Genomic DNA, 20,653 nt, shown 5'->3' on the forward strand with positions numbered 1-20,653 from the left:
ATAACAAAGCTTTATGCTTGAATACATGAATAAAGAACTTGATGATATGACCAAGGAATTTTGTGGTTTGAAATCTTAGTTTGCTCACCTCAAAAAATTAGTAGGCCAAATTTCTAATAAACAAGTTACCTTATTTAATAAAATGGTCGCGAAGCCAGAATCTTTATATAATGATGTAGATCTTAAAGTGATTGATGTGACACCCATTGAATCTTTGTTTTCTAGTATAAATATTGAAAAAGATGGGACTGGAGATGAGTCAACTTTAGTTAAAAGGCGTCCCAATGATTCAGAGTTTATAGATCTTAATGATAAGATTGATAAAAGTGGGATGGAAGAGGTCAAAATTTTAAATAGCAATGAGCCCACCACTACTAGGAAAAGGCCTGCTAGTGGAGCACCTGTTTTGGCTACTAATGGCGCATTAGAGGTGCGCCACTAGCATCACGCCATTAGAATTTTTTTACCAATGACGCACCAGGCAGTGCGCCATTAGTATCTGGTATACTAATGGCGCACCAGGCAGTGCGCCATTAGTATAGCTCATGGTGCGTCATTAGTATAGCTCATGGTGTGCCATTAGTATGCCTCCCAGGGCCCATATTTACCCATGTGCTCTCGCTTACAAATGGCGCACTATTTGTCGATGCGCCACTAGTGTGCCTTTTGCAGTGCGCCACTAAAGTGCTGAGTGATGCGCCACTAGTATGAATATTAGGTAGTATTTTTTTTCTGATATTTGCACAGGTTACAAAACATACGTAGATCATGAAAGGCGCGCGTTGCCACGCCCATCCATTTTAAAAATGGATTGATAGGATATTTGTAAATATATAGAAACAAAACATGTAGACAGATTTGTAAATTTTTTGATCGATAGCAGCCAAGGAGTGCAGTAGTTGAGCAGTAGGTCCCCAGAAAGAAGGCCTATACACTATCACATTATGAAGAACTATATGTCAAAGGATCAAAGTAGTGTCCGCCACTCTCTACAAACAACCATGCCCTGAACGTAAAGCTTCTTTGCAAACTTTGGAGAAGGCGGGCTTGCTCTTCGGTGTCGGCGGCTTGGTGTGTGAAGGAGGCAGTGGTCGCCCCCTCCCCTCCCGTCATGCAAGTCTGGAGAAGGCGGGCTTGCTCTTCGGTGTCGGCGGCAGACAACTTCGTCAAGGCCGTCGTGCTTGTCGTTGTTGTGGAGCAGCCAGTGACCGTTATCCGCGTGAGCAAGAAAAGTTGCCCTTTGGCGCAGATCCGCTCTTGGGAGGAATCGAACCAAGGGCAGCTGCACAGAGAGGAGAATAAAATAAATCTTAGGAGCAATGTGATTCAACAAACATTATTAAGAGCTATAAATCTCAATCAAGCAGGAGCCTTCAACTATAGAAGCAGAGCGATTAAACTCGCACGTACTTTTAAAGAAATATAAAGAAGAGAATGGCATGAAGATAAAAGTAATTGGGGCATTAATATATGGCACTGCAATCTTTTCTTCATCGGGGCACTGCTTGCTCGAGCTAGATTGCAAAAACAAAGCTACTCAACATGACAACAGTACACACAGTTTTTAAAAGTTTTCAGTTTGGCAAGTGGCAACAACGAGAGCAGACAGCCAAACAAGTTACTACTCTAGTTATTAACAAGCACGTCAACAGCGAGCTAGCTTAATGAATGTGTCAAACAAGAGACGTCGGAAGGACCTGACCACTCCTCTCATCTCTTGTGTGAAGGAAGAAAATTTCAGTGTTCTTGTCACAAATTTGATGGCACAATCTTTTCTTCATTCTAACTGTAGATCAGATTAAGTAGTATATTTGCAAAACAAAGCACACTGAATGATTGTACACGGCACAGACAGCTGGTGTATTTCATTTCCTGGTCTAATTTTATTTGCTGAGTGCAAGTAAATGACACAAAATGACCAAATCAGCAGTCGGCAGTCAATGTGTATTTTGTTTAAAACACCCAGCAATCCACTACTAATAGTAGTTGCACTAAAAAAGAAGGAATGCTAGCAGGCAGGTAGGAATTAAACAAAGTTAACGAAACTGGACAGGGACAAGTATTGATTTATAACAGGCTTACTATGAACAAAACGCTGGCATACTATAAATAGAAGATGGTACCTTAAGGCGGCTCCCATGATCATGGGCAGCGCGCTGAGCTGAAAAGCGCGGCGCCGGCCGATTCCGTCGGCGACGGAACCGCTGAACAGGCATCCGACGAACGCTCGCCCCAGGCATATGCTGACCACGAGCTCTGCATCCATCCACGGCAGGAAGCACGCGCACACCAGCTCTGCCATCGAACTGATCAGAGATCACAGCTGCACACGCAGAACCACACACAAGGCGGAGAAGATAATAGTGGTGTGAGCAAGCTAAACCTGCAGGTGCATAATCTTCTGAGGAGAAATGGAAGAAAATGTGAGTACCTTAGCACACCCCACCGCAAGATCCTTGGTGCTGAACCTAGAGAAGGGGCCGGAGAACACATGCAATCAGAGCTGCAGTTCAGATGTGGAATGGCGGGGAATCAGTGCTGCAGTTCAGCCATTGCAGGATGTTTGTGTTGATCAATTGGTTGTGACGGATAGAAGCTATGTATAGCAAACGAATGATCAGTGTTAATTGTTGTGCTTGAGCTAAATATCAAGAGGTTAATAAGAATAGAGGAAACAGAGCATACCTGGTGTTGTTGGCGGCAAGCAGGACCAAAACAGCAGTGAAATCTAAGACAGTGAACCTCAACCTCAACACCAAACACCAAAAGAGCATACATGGTGTTCTCCCAAGCGACCAAACTTCAGAGATCTGTGGAGAGAACCAGAAATATAGTTTACGATTTACAACCTACAAATGGCAAATAACCAAATGCTCCAACTAAGATCAACAAAGACACTGGATTCGGAGGATGTAATTGATCCATCGGAGCAGACTAAGGAAGACAAAGAAAATTACCAGGACCAAGGGATGCCGTCACACGCCTCATATCTTGTACTGGTCCTGGAGTTAGCTGGAAACCTTCTCCTTCAAACAGCAGCGGCCACAGCTCTGCTGTTGGAATGCTCAAAGCTCGCAACACACGCAGAACACAGGGAAACACAATTGCAGTCCAGGGTTGAGAAGAGAATGGTGTGAGCAAGCTAGATGCGCAGATGCCTGCTTTAGAAAATGTAACCCAATGTATGGTATGGAATTTTGGGGGCAAGTGCTTGGTCGATTGCATCGATAATTGATGGTTGTACTTAATAAAATAACACTACTTTTCAGGAGTAGAGCTTTTGTTTTAACATGCATTAAAATGAGCATCATGTGTCTAACTGTAGGAATAGAGATTGGTCTGCACTTCTTCAACCAATCACATTGATCTTGCAAAAACTCAGCACTGGCAAGGTATCCAGTTTAGACAATTAGCTGAGCCCAATTAGAAATAAATTACTCACTCCAGCTAGCATTGTTCTTGGTTAACGTATAATAATAGCGACAGCTAATTGAACTTTCTGACAAAGCACACTAATAGCAGGGCATCTTTATTTCTTAACTAAATGATGACCCGAGCTTTGATGCGGAAATGAATGGTACCCACAAGAGAGAGAAAGAAAAGATGTGGGGGACCCAAAGACAAACTTGAAACGACACACAAGTTCACTTTACTCCATTGGTTTGTGTAAAACAAATGCAATGTGCTCAGAATTTCTGCCACAGTAGTGTTGCTTTGCTTTATTGGTTCTCTACATTCTGCATTAGAATATCTTTGTATGTTGGTCCTGAACTGCAAGTACTCCCTCAGTCTGAAAATACTTGTCAGAGAAATAAATTATCTAGATGCATTTTTAGTTCTAGATACATTCATTTTTATACATTTCTATGAAAGTAATTCCGGGCGGAGGGCGCAAGCATCAACAATGCGCAAGCATAGACAACTACCTCGAGTGCTCATTGTACATAAACCTTATGAGGCGAATGATTCTTACCCTCGAAGCGTGCTCGGCAACAGCTGCCCCTACAGCAAAAAACCTTGCGACGACGGTCCCAACATCAAACTGATTTGTGTCCTGCAATAAAGTACAATCTGGGATCAAACAATATGTGGTTGTTCCTTAACTAAACAATACTTCAAGATTTAGCTAACATGGTACACTGAATATTTCTACACTATAAATCTGCACTACAAATCTGAATATTTCTACACTACAAATCTGAATATTTCTACATTACACTATACTACAAATCTGAATATTCTGCACTACAAATCGGAATATTTCTGCATTGCCTGAATATTTCTGCACTACAAATCTGAATATTTCTACACTACACTACACTACAAATCTGAATATTTCTGCATTGCCTGAATTTCTACACTGAATATTTCTACACTACAAATCTGCATATATATCCACCTTAACTACATAGATGCATCATGCATGCACCACAGCTCTCGTCTTGCCGGCGCCCTTCTCCTCGTCAAACACCTTGCTGCTAGAGGGAAAAACTTAAAAACGAAATTACTTCCACTGAGCAACCACGATAATAGATTACCGCTGCCGAACTGTAATAATTATAAAACAAAACAGTAGTATATAAACAAGCAAGCATGGTGTGTCTTAGGTTCACAAGCCACAACGAACCCACTACGGCAGAATCCTTCATTAACAATCGTGTGTTCGGATCACTCTGACCCTACATGAATATAAAATGACCACATTGAGGTTTCGAATAGCCGGCTTTACAGAAACTAGAGAACACCCCCGATAACATGTGACGAAAGCGAGCAACTAATCCGGGTATTAATTATACGGCAGGGAATATGTGCAAAGCAGGCTTTCCAGCGCCTCATTAGCGACTCCACTAAGCAAAAAAGCCGGGGGTGACTGAAGGCTGCTTTCGCGTTGTCTGCACCCGGTGCCTGCAACCGCAAGATGCTCCCCAGGCTAAAGGCGGACGGTTCCTCATGCCGTTATGCGATAATAATAGGTATAACAGCGAAAGAAAAGCGCGCATTCCACATCACGCTCGCGTGGGGGGCTAAACACCGCCGGATCATGGCGGAACGCCGGAAACGCTCGTACTGTATTCTCCGCGATGAGATAACAGGAGAACCGAACGCGTTTGCACCGGTCGGGCGGAGGCATTGCCCGAGCTCGGCGAGGAACGGACCACGCGAGCGCGCGCGGGCGTGGAGGGGAGGCGCGCGCGGAGGACACGTACGGAGCAAGGGGGGAGGGGAGGGGAGGGGAGGGCGCTTACGGGAACCAAAGGGGGAAGACGTTGACGAATCGCGACCAAAAGGGCTGGAGGATGTACTTGGCGACGACGGAGTGGTCGACGCCGCTGTACTTGTAGAGGGTGGGGGCCGGTGGAGGGAGTGGGGGCGCAGATGGAGGGCGCCCGTCGAGGCTGCGGTGGGGCGCTGGTCGAGCGGGTGCAGGGCCGTCTCCACGAATTTGAGTGCCCGGGACGAAAATAAAAAATAAGGCTCTAAATATCAAAAAGAACATATAAATAAAGCAAACTTCTACTTTATTATATAACTTCGAACATGTGTTATTTAATATAATATCTGTATAACTATCGTATATGAACTCTTTTCAGCTCCGTGATCACACCTCCTTGTGGTATACATGATTGATGATTCTTACTTTTTCTAAAACATACACAAATAACATGAATCAACTTACTTACACTATGAATAAGACTTTATAGCTAATAAAATACAATAAGGCTTACCTTGATGTAAGATTATGACAAAAAAAATGTTCAATAAAAAATAACATACACTAGCAAAATAAAATTCAGCATCCTATGAACAATTTAAGCTAAGAACGACGGCAAGGGACGATGCACCATGCCGCCGTATAAACTCTACCATGGGGAAAGAACGGCCAGCAGCCGCGTACGCACGCATGACCTGACGCTTGTCGTGCTCACGTAGCCGGCAGCCATCCTCGCCCTGCTACAGAGTCAAGACATCTCTCTCCCCGATCTATGTTCTAACGATCGATGGTTAACTCGAGCGAAACTGCTGCGTGCGAATCCAGAGTTCTAAGCGGGAGTCACGGTCTCAGGGAAACTAGTAACAGGCAGGCTGTTGGGCTATGTACATGCATGTATATTGGTTGATTGCAAATCGAAAGAATCAGAAGTGCTAAGTGGGCTATCGGCATGTGCACGTGCATGTATTGCTTGTTCATTGCCATTTTTTTCTCTACATATATATACGTATTATTTGCTGGACCGGGGCCCCAAAAATTTGGAGGCCCTGTGCCGTCGGCCAACTTGGCCTCCCTCATCAACGGGGCTGAGCCGGTGGAGGGTGGGGTGGGGCGCCGGTGGAGCAGGCTCTATTGAGGGCGCCGCTGAGATCTGGGGAGGCTGCGGGAGGGAGAGGGTAGGGGATAGCGCGCGGTCGATTTGGGAAAAAAATCATCAGCGCGCAGTCGATTTGGGGAAAGCCCGCCTGATATTTCACCGTCCCGCGTTTTTTTTTGCAAAACTATTAATGGCGCACCACCTACAAATGCGTCATTAATAACCCTGGTTACTAATGGCGCACCAGCTGATGGTGCGCCATTAGTAGTTTTACAAAAAAAAAATTATAGTAGTGGCGCACTGGGTGACAGCATCCGCTGCAGCATCTCCTCCCAGGTCGCCGTCTCCGCCTTGCCGGCCATCTCCCCCTCCCCTTCCTCCGGCGCAAAGGCGCAATCCGCCGAACACCCGCCGGGCAAGGGCGCAATCCAGCAAGACTCGGAAAAGCTCTAACCTTTGGTGGGGAATTCCTCGGCTTTGCAGTCGTGGTTGCCGCCTATCCGGCCTGGCTTGCACGGATGACAGTCAAGGCCCTGCTGCCCGCCCCGCCAACCACCACCACACATCGCCAAGCGGGACCCTCGCCGGTCAACCGGAGACGCGGGAGAGGGAGGGGAGGAAAGAGCGAGAGAAATCCGGGGCGTGGACGAGCGGGATCTCTCCGGGGCGAGGACGAGCGGGATCTCTCCGGGCCGTGGACGAGCGAGGCGGGATCTCGGTTGGATTTGGGAGAAGAGAGGCGAGGGCAGAGGCAGAGAACAGTGCGGGTTAGCAATGGCGCACCTCCGAGCGGTGCGTCATTCGAATTTTTTTTGATAGCAATGGCGCATCCCCATGTAGTGCACCATTAGTAATCTTTTTTTATATAGCAATGGCGCATCCCAGAGAGGTGCGCCATTAGTAATCTTTTTTTTGGATAGCAATGGCGCACCCCAGAGAGGTTCGCCATTAGTAATATTTTTTTGGATAGCAATGGCGCTCGAGGGGGAGGGGGGTGGGTGGTGCGCTCGACCGATTCTGTTCGGGGGAACCGAGCAAGGAGACAGGGGAGGTTGTGGGGTGTCGTCAACGACGGTGGAGCGGGGGAGGGTGCGGGGGGTCGGCGGCGGCGATGGAGCAGGGGAGGGTGCGGGGGGTCGTCGGTGGCGGTGGAGCGGGCCGTGGAGGGTGCGGGGGGTCGTCGGCGACGGTGGAGCGGGCCGTGGAGGGTGCGGGGGGTCGTCGGCGACGGTGGAGCGGGGGAGGGTGCGGGGGGTCGGCGGCGGCGGTGGAGCGGGGGAGGGTGCGGGGGGTCATCGGGGGCGGTGGATCGGGGCGGGGAGGGTGTGTGGGGTCGTCGGCGGCGGTGGAGCGGGGGAGGGTGCGGGGTGTCGTCGGCGGCGGTGGAGCGGGGGAGGGTGCGAGGGGTCGTCGGCGGCGGTGGAGCGGGCCGGGGAGGGTGCGGGGGGTCGGCGGCGCCGGTGGAGCGGGGGAGGGTGCTGGGGGTCGGCAGTGCCGGTGGAGCGGGGGAGGGTGCGGGGGGTCGTCGGCGGCGGTGGAGCGGGGGAGGGTGCGGTGGGTGCTCGGCGGAGGTGGAGCGGGGTAGGATGCGGGGGGTCGTCGGCGGCGGTGGAGTGGGGGAGGAGGCACCCGAGACAACCTTGGAGGAGGTGGAGAGAATGAAAGTGGGGAAAGTGAGTGTGGTAGGTGGTTGTCCAAAATATCTAGCTGGTCCCAGGTTACTAATGGCGCACCACCTACAAATGCGCCATTAGTAACCCTGGTTACTAATGGCGCACAAGCTGGTGGTGCGCCATTAGTAGTTTTGCAAAAAAAATAGTAGTAGCGCACCAGCTGGTGGTGCGCAATTAGTAGTTTTGCAATATATATATATATATATATATAGTAGTGGCGCACTGGGTGAGTGGTGCGCCATTACTAGTTAAACTAGTAATGGCGCACTCTTCCCCGGTGCGCCATTAGTACTTTTGCAAAAAAAAAAATTTATAGTAGTGGCTCACCGAGTGTGTGGTGCGCCATTAGTGTCCATCACACTAATGACACACATGCACATGGTGCGCCACTGCTATATAGTAGTGGCGCACTACTTGTCTCGTGCGCCGTTAGCGTCAATAGCATCTATATCCCTTTTCCTAGTAGTGCACTATTTTGGATTCCAAGGACTTTAGTTATGATAATTTCCCTTTGATTGATTGTGTTTCCTTGTTGCAATCCATCTTGAATTCTCCGCATGCTTATAACCAAAATAAAGCTTTTACTAAACATATTGTGGATGCCATGATGAAATCTTTTGAAGAAAAACTTTGGTTGGAAGTTTCTATACCAAGAATCTTTATATGAATGGGAACCTACTATTAAGATTAAAATTAAATATTATGAGTGCCATGCTTTGTGTGATTTGGGTGCTAGCGTTTTCACGATTCCAAAAACTTTATGTGATGTGCTAGGATTCCGAGAATTTGATGATTGTTCTTTAAATTTGCATCCAGTGGATTCTACAATTAAGAAACTTACAGGAAGGATTAATGATGTTCTTATTGTTGCAGATAGGAATTTAGTGCCCGTATATTTCATTGTTCTTGATATATATTGCAATCCTACATGTCCTATTATTCTCGGTAGACCTTTCCTTAGAACAATTGGTGCAATTATTGATATGAAAGAAGGAAATATTAGATTCCAATTTCCATTAAGGAAATGCATGGAGCACTTTGCTAGAAAGAAAATAAGATTACCTTTTGAATCTATTATGAGAGCTACTTATGGATTGCATACCAAAGAAGACAATACCTAGATCTATTGCATTATGCCTATCTAGGGGCGTTAAACAATAGTGCTTGTTGGGAGGCAACTCAATTTTATTGTGATATTTTTGTTTCTTTTTTTGAGTTCTGCACACATTATTACTTCTGTAATAATTTTGTTTTCTTGTTTTAATTTGTGTTTGAGCCAAGTAAGACCTTTGGGATGGTCTACGGTGTTTGCAAGTTGATTTTGCTGAAAAACAGAAACTTTCACCATCAGTCCAGGAATTTTGTAAATTTTCTAGAACGTGCTTTTCATCTCAAATTTTTGCACAAGATTGATTTAAAATTTTCCGAGATTGTCCTGTGTTTTCAGAATTTTAGGAGTTACCTAAGTATTCGAAGTAAACAGATTGCTATAGACTGTTCTGTTTTTGACAGATTCTGTTTTCTTTGTGTTGTTTGCTTTGTTTGATGAATCTATGGGTTGTATCGGGGGGTATGAACCATGGAGAAGTTGGAATACAGTAAATAGTACATCAATATAAATAAATAATGAGTTCACAACAATACCTAAAGTAGTAATTTGTTTATCTTATACTAACGGATCTCATGAGTTTTCTATTGAGTTTTGTGTTGTGAAGTTTTCAAGTTTTGGGTAAAGATTTGATGGGCTAGGGAATAAGGACTGGCAAGAACTTAAGCTTGAGGATGCCGAAGGCACGCCAAGCCATATTCAAGAATACCAAAAAGCCTAAGCTTGGGGATGCCCCGGAAGGCATCCCCTCTTTCGTCTTCAATCCATAGGTAAATTTACTTGAGGCTATATTTTTATTCACCACATGATATGCGTTTTGCTTGGAGCGTCTTGTATGATATGATTCTTTACTTTTTAGTTTCTCACAATCATACTTGATGCACACATCTTTTGAGAGAGACACACTGAATCGTGAATTTATTAGAATACTCTTTGTGCTTCACTTATATCTTTTGAGCTAGGCAATGTTACTCTAGTGCTTCACTTATATCTTTTAGAGCACGACGGTGTTGTGTTTTATAGAAATTATTAAACTCTCATACCTCACTTATATTATTTTGAGAGTTCTTTAAACAACATGATAATTTGTTTAGGTTATGAAATTAGTCCTAATATGATGGGCGTCTAAGAGGGATATAATAAAAACTTTCATATTAAGTGCATTGAATATGATGAGAAGTTTGATTCCTTGCATATAGTTTTGATATGTGAAGATGGTAATATGAGAGTCACGCTAGTAAGTAATTGTGAATTAGCAGAAATACTTGTGTCAAAGCTTGTGATTCCCGTAGCATGCACATATGGTGAACCGTTATGTGATGAAGTCGGAGCATGATTTATTTAATGATTGTCAACCTTTGTGTGGAGGTCGGTATCGCGCGTTGGTTAACTCCTACCAAGCCTTCTCTTAGAAGCATGCGTATAATACTTTGCTTCGATAACTAATAGGCCTTTTCAATAAGTATGTGAGTTCTTTATGACTAATGTTGAGTTCATGGATTATACGCACTATCACCCTTCCACCTTTGCTAGCCTCTCTAGTACCACGCAATTTTCACCGGTACATTAAACCCACCTTCCTCAAAACAGCCATCATATAATTTCCTCAAAACAGCCAGCATATCTACCTATTATGGCATTTTCATAGCCATTCCGACATATATTTCCATCCAACACCACCGTCCCGTTTTTATGACACTCACCATCACTTCCATATTGCTTATAGAGTCATATTTTGAGTTGTAATCTTTGAGTTGTAAGTAACTAAAAGTGTGATGATTTTCATTATTAGAGCATTGCCCCGTGTGAGAAAACTATGATGGAAGCTATGATTCCCTCACAAGATGGGATGAATCTCCGGAATTTACAAAAAAAATAAAATACACCAGCGAAGCCCATAAAAAAAAGAGGCTAAAGAAGCCAGCAAAAAAATAAAAATAAAGAGAAAAATAAAAATAAAAATGAAAAATGAAAAATGAGAGAAACAGAGAAGGGACAATTCCACTATCTTTTTCCAGACTTGTGCTCCAAAGTAGCACCATGTTCTTCATAGAGAGTCTCCTACTTTGTCACTTTCATATAACAAGTGGAATTACATCTTTTGCACAACCACTTAGTTTCCTTTTGGAGCTTTCATACACTTATAGCTCTAGTGCATTCATTCCATGGCAATCCCTACTCACTCACATTGATATCTATTGATGGGCATCTCCATTGCCCATTGATATGCCTAATTGATGTGAGACTATCTTCTCCTTTTTTTGCAACCTCCACCATACTCTATTTCACCCACAGTGCCTATATCCATGGCTCACGCTCATGTATTGCATGAGAGTTGAAAAGGTTTGAGAACATAAAAAGTGTGAAACAAATGCTTTATTTTCATCAGGGTTGTGTATGATTTAGATACTTTGTGTGGTGAAGATGGAGCATAGCCAGACTATATTATTTTGTAGGGATAACTTTCTAAGACCATATTATTTTGAAACGAAGCAATTACCTTATTAGTATGCTTGAAATATTATTGTTTTCATGTCAACATTAGACTTTTGTTTTGAGTATTATGGATCTGAATATTCATGCCACAATAGAGAATATTACATGGATAAATATGCTACGTAGCATTCCACATCAAAAACTCTGTTTTTATCATTTACCTGCTCGAGGACGAGCAGGAATCAAGCTTGGGGATGCTGATATGTCTCCAACGTATCTATAATTTTGATGGTTCCATGCTATTATATTATCTGTTTTGGATGTTTTATATGCATTAATATGTTGTTTTATATTATTTTTGGGACTAACCTATTAATCTAGAGTCTAGTGCGAGTTTCTGTTTTTCCATGTTTTTGAGTATTGCAGATAAGGAATACTAAACGGAGTCCAAACAGAATAAAATCTCCAAAAAGTTTTTTCTTGGACCAGAAGAAACCCACAAGACTTGGAGTAGGGGGCAAGGCACCTGCCGGGAGGCCACAAGCCTGCAGGGTGCACCCTAGGGGGGTGGCCGCGCCCTGGCTTGTGGGTCCCCTACAGGACTCCTAACCCTATTATTCGGCCTATAAATTCCCAAATATTTCCCCATCACTAAAAAGAGCAATGGAAATACTTTTGCACCGCTGGGAGCCTATGTTCCCGTGATATCTAATCTGGGAGCCTTTTCCAGTAATCTGCCAGGGAGGTAATTGATCACGGAGGGCATCTACATCTACTCCATTGCCCCTCCAATGATGTGTGAGTAGTTCACCACAAACGTACGGATCCATAGCTAGTAGCTACATGGCTTCTTCTCTCTCTTTGGTCTTCAATACCATGTTCTTCATCATCTTCATGGAGATCTATCCGATGTAATACTCTTTTGCGGTGTGTTTGTGAAGATAAGATGAATTGTGAGTTTATGTTCAGATTATCTATGAATATTATTCGAGTCTCTTTTGAATTCTTATATGCATGATTTCATATATTAGCAAGTCTATTCAAGTTATCGGTTTGGTTTCGCCAACTAGATTGGTAATTCTTGCGATGGGAGAAGTACTTAGTTTTGTCTTCAATCTTCTGGTGTCTTCACCGAGTGACATAGTAGGGGTAGCGAGGCACGTATTGTATTGTTGCCATCAAGGATAAAAAGATGGGGTTTTCATCATATTGCTTGAGTTTATGCCTCTACATCATGTCATCTTACTTAATGTGTTACTTTGTTCTTCATGAACTTAATACACTAGATGCAGGTAGGAGTCGGTCGATGTGTGGAGTAATAGTAGTAGATGCAGAATCGTTTTGATCTACTTAACACAGACGTGATTCCTATATGCATAATCATTGCCTTATATATCTTCATAATTATTCTCTTTTCTATCAATTGCTCGATAGTAGTTTGTTCACGCACCATATTATTTTCCTTTATGAGAGAAGCCTCTAGTGAAACCTATGGCCCCTGGGTCTATTTTCCATATTATACTTTCATATCTATAAACCAAAAATACCAAAAATACTTTGCTGCAATTTATTTACTTTTGCCTAGCTATCTTCAAATTCAGGCTGAAGAGGTAGATGGGGACGATCAAGTAGATATGCATGCTTGCCTAGCTTGGCATTGATGAGCATTTGAATGTAAGGTGCATATCCATAGGATCTCTTCTGATCCACATTAGTTCTTCGGATAGTCTCAACTATCAAGTCCATCACTCTAGATCTACTATGGGTATCAAGCAGGTGCAACAGGTTGATAGAATATCCTTTGATCATCTTCTCATCACCTAACTTAGGCATGAGGGTCAGTATAGTCTTTGTCGTAGGAATGCCAGCTTGAAAAAAATACACCAAACCAAACTTGTGAGTGGCCAAGTACTGATGTGGAATTGTCTTGTACATATTGGCCATGGATTTGTCATTCTGCTTAGCTTCTGCATAGATATCTACATATGATTCTTCCTGCTTGGGGACACCAATGATAGCAGCCCATTCAACAATTGAGGCTTCATACTTGTGACCATGAGTCATCCAGACTAAAGAGTCTTCATAGAAATGAACAGTTGCATAGAATTGCATGATCAGCTCGTTATTTCATGGGGTCATCTCTTTCCCAAAAAATTCTTCTATGTCAATTAGTCTGAAGTTCTTTTGAACATGTGGAAAGAAATTCTCATTTTCCTTGATATATACCCAATCGACATACCTCATATCACTGATAGCACGACTCTTGTCATACAAGGCAGTCTCATAAAAATCTTGTTGTTCCTTGGTGTGAAACTTTGTTCAGCAACAATTCTTCTTATGGCAGCATATGGATCATTAGCTGTGCACTTTCTTAGTTCGGCATCCTTCCTCTTCTTCATATCTTCTGCTATAGGATGAGCAGCATTGTGGAGTGGAAGGGTTGGTCTGAGCTTCCTGAGAATTGGAGCATTCTCATCTTATTCTTCCTCTGCAGCATGGGCACTTGATGCAGGGGCTTTGCACTTGGCAGCTGCAGGTATGTCCTTGGTGGTCTTCCTGGAAGCTGGAGCCTTCTTTGCTTTAGCAGCAGGCTTAGGAGCAGACTTCATTGCATCAACTATTTACTTCTTCTTCTTGGGAGGAACTGGGATGTCCTCAGGAGCTTCTTCCTCGGCATATTTTGGATCTTCAAACATTGAAGTCTTTCTGCCGACAAGATGAACAGTTCTCTTCCTGGGCCTCTTCTCAACAACTTTCTTTGCAGGTGCATACTTGGAAAGTGCTTTGCCCTTCTTAGCATATTCAGGTGCTCTCAGATCAGTAGCAATAGCAGATATCTTCCTGGCAACTTTCCTTGGGGGAGCCTTAGGAGGAGCTGAAGTTTCCTCTGGCATGAAATCTAAGTGCTCTTCATCAGAAACTAGCTTCCTTCTCTGCCTGGTGGATGCCTTGGGCAAGCCATGAGAACCGGGAGAACTTGGGTCTGAAGCAGACTTCTCTGGACTAGTGCCTGAGTCCATGTCAACACTCTGCTCTCTGAAGTCATTCTGACTATCATCTGAACCTAATATACTGATAAACACGCTCAGCAGCAAATACTAGAACATGTGAAGTGGATATAGGAAAGACACAATGGATGAACATCACAACATTCAGATGTTTTTCTAAATTGAAGTTTGAAACTTAGGTTATGATCTTCTGCAGGATGTAAATGTATGGCACCGAGTTAGCAATTTTGGAGTCACCGAGAAAGCTTACTCGCTTAACAGAGACTTGGCAGTCATTTTAGGTGGCACCGAAAAGAGCTACTCGGTCTCACCGAGTTGCTTCTCACGAACCCTAAAACAAGAGTCGGTGGAACCGATTTTACAAACTCGATCTCACCGAGTTGCATACCGCGGTAGATCAGATCCAAAATTTCTACTTCTTCTAAACTACGATATTCATCTGATGGAAGGAAGGGTTTGCACATGGTGGCTCGAATAAAATCTTTCCCAATGTGTAAGAATCACATAGGGGAACGCAAAAGGAAATCGGGTCGGTACCCTAACTTGGTGGCGGTCCGGCTACAGCGGAGTTGATTGCATCAACGGTGGAAAATTCCGGAGGTGGCGGCCCTCAAGGAGACAAAGGCGATGGCCTGGGGTCTCGGGGACAGCGAGGGTTTTGCGAACGAAACGGTTTTGACGAAGTGAAGTCAAAGATTCGGTCCGCGAATATACATGTCACACCCTGTTTTTACTACCACATTCTCTGTACTGTGAAAATCTGAGTTTGTTAAAACTTTTTCAAAACTAATGATGTGAGTGCAATGACTTTCATTGTATGCTTGTGTGTGTGATCACGAGATGATAAAAACCCTTTTCACAATATTGCATTGTTTTCTAAAAACCTTTACTTGTTTCTGATCAAGGTAAAAACCCTACTTTGAGTTGCACCACATGCTTTTGATGTCAAGCAATGATGCTACCCAAAGTTGGTGATCTGATTTTAGCTTGTCTTTATATTCCAAAACCACAAAAATAATTATTTTTAGAATTATTTCCCTGATTTAATTGCATGTCCATTTATGAGGCCAGAATTGGTATTCCTACATGGAAAAATACTTTTCTGCCATAGAAAAATCTGATTAAATTTGGAGATGATGAGAAGGACATATATTTACCATACATAAGATTATAAACCCTATTTTATATTATAATTATTTGGATAAAACCCTGGAAACCATTTCTGTCTGTTTTGACGTTTTGAAATATTTCCAAAGGAAATATTCTCAATAAAATCCTAGGAAATTCAAGTGGTATCCCTAAGCCATATTTGGTGTCCACATAAAGTTTCACCTTGATCCAAGGTGAATAAGGACCCCAAATAACCCTAAAACCCCTTGTGTCCAGATTGAAGTTGGAGCAACTCTATGTAGCAAAGTTTGTCCAATGATGCTGAAACTTTGCAGGAGTGCCTAATACCTCAAATGAGGGCTCCACACCAAAAATGGGATTTGTGGGACTTAGTTTGCCCACACTCTCTTTGGAAGGCACAGATCTGGTCAAATTGAAGTGTTTTCAAGTTTGCAAAGCTAAACTTGTCCAGTGGAGCTCAAACTTGGTGGAACCCCATGTTTTAGCACCAAACCCAAACCTGTTAAGTTGCAGCACCAGTGGTGGGGTGCAACCCCCTCAAACCATTGTCGAGCACCTTCTCACAGATGGGAAAAAGCCACCTTAGCAACAGCTGAACCCAACCCCTTTGCTCTAAACTCATAGATTAGGTGGCCAGTATCTGTATCTAACCCCAGTCAAATGGCCCCTCACTGGTTCAAAGTGGAAAGGCCAAAAACTCCAATTTAGGCCTCAGTTCAAGGCTGACAGCACCAGTATTTCTTGTCTCCCATGACCAGCCGAAGCTCCGACGAGACCCAAACGGCTAGCCACACTCCCAACCAGTGCCAGGAAATGCTAGACACGTCCAAAGTGCCTCAGAGCACACTAGCATGCCGTGGCATGCCAAAACTGCGCTCTGGGCACGCTACAGGAAGCCACCAAGGTGGGGGCGACACTCTCGGCCAGTTCCAGCCTCCCCCGAGGTGTCCAACCTCTTCCCCGACAACCCCTCTGTGTCGAGCAACTCTCAGGTCCCCTCCTTACCCGCGCTAGAGCTCGTGCGACGCGTGCCTGTGCGCACCAGAACCGACCAAGGTTGCACGGCCACGGATGCTCGACTCCCCCCTCTCTCCCTCTGCAGCACATGGTTCTGGCAGTCCAAGACCATGTCCTGAGACCTTGGTTTCGAACCCAGCCCGTCTCTGCACCCCATGCGCGCCACGGTGAGTCACCGGCGCTCCCGAATCGGCTCACCGTCGCGGGCCTATTGGTAGCCCTCCCCTTCGCTCTAGCACACCTCAGATAGCTTCACCACGACCACTAGCACCTCCCTAGCCACCCCAGCAAGCTAGCAGAGCCCCGGTGCTTGAGATCGACCGAGGCTCCTCTACCTCGGAGCTCCGGTCGATCTCCGGCTACACGACGGCTCCTGCGCCCCTCGACCCATCAAACTGATCCCCTCAACACCAGGAAGCTTCCCCCCAACTCGCCCGAGCATTTTCGTGCCCCTAGCTACCTCCTCGTCCACCTCCCAAAACTCCTCCGTCGAGGCCTCCTCGTCGCCGGCGAACCCCTGCCTCTCCGACGTTGTTTCGACCACCAGCAGGTAGGCATCGTCATGCTGAATCCATTCATGTCCTTGTTGGGGCTTGAGAATGTCGGGAGCCTCGTCGGCGTGCTCCTCCACCTCTCTAGCTAGAGGTAGGAGACGACCCCGATAGGTGTGCCCCACCTATCGGTGGCCCAACCTCCTCCCCCGTGCAGCCCGCAGCCGCTGACCACAGGGCCCCGCACGTTAGGTTCAGACCTGACGGCGCGCGCCCCTGGGCAGGCTCTCGGTTGGCCATGGGCCAGACCAGTTCCAGGCCGAGATAGGCCAGGCTTAGCCCATTTTTCTTTATTTTTAAAAACCTGATTTCAAAGATTTTTATAAAAACATTTAGCCAGTGTAAAAATATATTTTTTCCACTGTTATTCTTCTAAAAATATGTAGTATTTAATGATATGATTGGATGAATTTTTCAACAACTATTCTATTTTACAAAAATAAAAAGGACTAAATTGGAATAGTTTTGCTTCTGTTTGGTTAATTTTAAAAATGTTCCTTCATGAGAAATTGAGGCAAATATTTTACAAAATGACAACTTAGATTTATCAGTAATAAAGAACATTTTAAAAATAACTATGTGATCTGTTTCTATGTGAGCTATTTCTTATTTATTCTTTTATCGACGATAGAAAATTCATATGACGAGGGAATCGGAGCGGAATACCTCGAAGACCCCGGATACCTAGCTGACCAAGGCAAGCAACCCTTTGACCATGACTAAGCATATGTTATATTGCATGTTAAGATAGCAAGTATTTCTGTTGCATTTGATCATAAGTGCCGGTAAAGCACTAAGGTGATTTTTACCGATGCCTCCTCCGGAGCACATGCATTGAGCTTGATCCTACATCTTTTTGAGGATCACACTATTATCATGATGACAAGTAATACTAGAGTACATAGCATGAGCATGTTGTTTGTTCAAACAAAGATTTATGAAAACCCCGTCGGGTGCCACTAATGCCCGAGGTTGATGATGAGTTAGGTGGCCACTTTTTGTGAAGTGGTGCACCCGGTATTTGTGTGAGTATTTGTTTCGGAAATGGGATTAGATTTATGATGTGTCGACCGTCCCAAATTTAACAGTACGACCACGTTATCCCTTATGGGACAGGGCTATGTTGATTACTCTGGTCGGTCCTAGCAAAGAGCCACATTACTAGTGGTGGGAGTGATGTGTCACTCTCGTGATGGGGTAGTGCCACGTAGGACGACTATGCCATTTTTATGAGTTCCAGGCACACCGTTGGTCCCCGCATGGCTGATACTGTCCAGAGTCGGTGCTCGTAATACGTACAACATGTGGGTTGGGTACCAATCGAGTGGACCTCTTTGTCTAGTATCGTCAGAGGAAAGGCAATTATCGGGTACTTACCTCGGGTATGATATATACCGCGAGTCGTGAATGACACTGAAGTTTCCCGGATCTCGTGGGTTCACCGTACTACCTCTGCAGAGTGTAAAACTATTCGAATAGCCGTGTCCACGGTCATGGATAGTTGGGTAATCCTACTTAAACTACGTCGAGTTGTTTCCGCATAAACCAAGTGTGTGTATGAGTGGTGATAAAAAAGAGTTATTATGAAAGTAATGATATGACCAAGTTTGGTGACATGGCATATAGGGTGAACCCGGATGGTTCAGCCCTCGGCAGGTATATTGATATCTCTAACGTGTTCTTCAAAAGTAATTCTTTCACTTGATGAATATTCATGATCAAACCACCATGATGAGTTCCACCAAAGATGCATATTATTGTTATTCTTCACTTTCATTGTTCATGTCATGGGCTGTTTGCGAGTATATTCGAAGTACTCATTGGCTTGCCATTATTGACCAGACATGGAAGGATCGGAGTTTGGAGATGAGTATGTCTTCGGAGACGCCCCTACGAACTAGGATGATTCCAAGTCAGAATGCTTGTCGGTGTAGGCTTGATGGCATAGGCACCCGCTTAGCCCCTATGATTTCCGCTTCTAGTTGTATTTGAGTGATTTGGCCTTAGGCCCTACTTTGCGAACCTGACCATTTGGTCTTGTGTTGTAATAATCAGTATTTGGATGTAAGACTCTCTTATTGATCTCTGGGATCACTGAGCACGGCGATCCCGACTCGTAAGTCGGGGTCCCCACAGAGCTGGTATCAGAGCCATCCTGACTATAGTAAGCCTTAGGTAGCATGGACGATAGCTAAGACGATTAGTGCACATAGACCCTAACCTGAGATTCTGCACCTACTAATAACTTTCTAACCCTCTCCTCTACATCTTGTAGATGGCCGTCGTAACTGAGTTGCTTCTGGAGACGGGCTTTCCTCTGCTTTTGAGTGATAGCCTCGAGAAGTGTCAAGTATGTTGCAAGCCCATCTTTCTCTACCACAAGCATTGGGTCAACAGCGATACCAAGGAATGTCACGTGGATGTGATAGTGAAGGCTAACGACTCCCCGACTAGCTGGTTCTTTGAAGGACCACAAATGGAGGACCTGATGTTGGTAGTGGAGACCGCAGCACGAGAGGCGCTCGTGCGACTCCACGACATCCTACCCGAGATGGCTGACGAGCCAACTACTCGTGACCTACCTTTTGTTAAGGATGGGGTAGATGGGAGTTGGACACTCAACCCATCTTCCGAGGACGGGATGCCACTGAGGTTTCAGACCTACTTTAGTCTCACCTCCGACACTTTGACGCACCTTTTGATCAAGGAGTCAACTAGGATTCGCCAAGAACTGCACCAAGTCAAGAATGTGCTTCGAACAGAGAAGATGAGGAACTGCAAGGTGAAGAAGGAAGGAGCGCCCATAGGACCACCTGGCTTTGTTTTCCGAGGAGGAATACCACCGCTTCAGGCCACTCTGATCCTCTTCAGAGTCATCGCCTGACCGCGGAAGAGTACACCGAACTCTTCGCCACCCCGCCAACCAAGAGACGCCCTGATGGTCCGCTTCCTTCTCCTACTCCTTCAAAGAAGGCGAGCACTAATGATGATGAAGATGAAGATGAAGACGATGATCCCGCAGAACCCGTTTATGAGACCGCGCAGTCGGCCGCTTAGCATTAGCAGCGTAGGCAATTAGGATGTACTCCCCGAGCGTAGGAGTTGTTGTATTGGTTTGTATGAACCACGAGTGTTGTGTAAGCATGTTGGATGCAAGTCGAATTCTGCCTTAGGCAGCTTGTGAGCGACTACATCGCTTGATTTTAATCTAATGCAGTAGCTCTTTGAAAACCATTGGCTAAAAATGTTCATACTAGCACAACACCAGACCCCCTCTTTACTAGAGCATCATCCCTTAAGATTTCAGCCAGTTCAGCAAATTGACCTGTCTACTCCCCTGACAGGATGGTGAATGCAACTCGCAATAGCACCTTCGACAACCCCGGCTCTACCTCTTTAGGTCAGCAGCAGGGAACCGGTG

General features: G+C 44.8%; 1 protein-coding gene across 5 annotated transcripts; it reads right to left on the reverse strand.

The window, feature by feature from the left end:
• Nucleotides 1-849: 849 nt before the first annotated feature.
• On the reverse strand, nucleotides 850-5,335 carry LOC123448447. Of its 5 annotated transcripts, none has more exons than XM_045125345.1 (8): nucleotides 5,247-5,335; nucleotides 4,400-4,475; nucleotides 3,974-4,054; nucleotides 2,958-3,158; nucleotides 2,686-2,810; nucleotides 2,432-2,503; nucleotides 2,124-2,323; nucleotides 850-1,282 (listed from the first exon to the last, which is right to left on the reverse strand). In XM_045125345.1, the coding sequence occupies exons 7-8, from the start codon at nucleotides 2,300-2,302 to the stop codon at nucleotides 943-945; spliced, it is 519 nt and encodes a 172-aa protein (XP_044981280.1). In that variant the 5' UTR covers nucleotides 2,303-2,323; nucleotides 2,432-2,503; nucleotides 2,686-2,810; nucleotides 2,958-3,158; nucleotides 3,974-4,054; nucleotides 4,400-4,475; nucleotides 5,247-5,335; the 3' UTR covers nucleotides 850-942. The 5 variants fall into 5 exon arrangements, with proteins under 5 accessions (XP_044981280.1, XP_044981277.1, XP_044981278.1 ...); XM_045125342.1 differs by having other exon boundaries at nucleotides 2,432-2,596; XM_045125343.1 differs by having other exon boundaries at nucleotides 2,432-2,596; nucleotides 4,400-4,478; nucleotides 5,247-5,301.
• Between the last annotated feature and the right edge of the window lie 15,318 nt (nucleotides 5,336-20,653).

This window comes from Hordeum vulgare, chromosome 4H (assembly GCF_904849725.1).
Source record: "Hordeum vulgare subsp. vulgare chromosome 4H, MorexV3_pseudomolecules_assembly, whole genome shotgun sequence".
NCBI lineage: Eukaryota > Viridiplantae > Streptophyta > Magnoliopsida > Poales > Poaceae > Hordeum > Hordeum vulgare.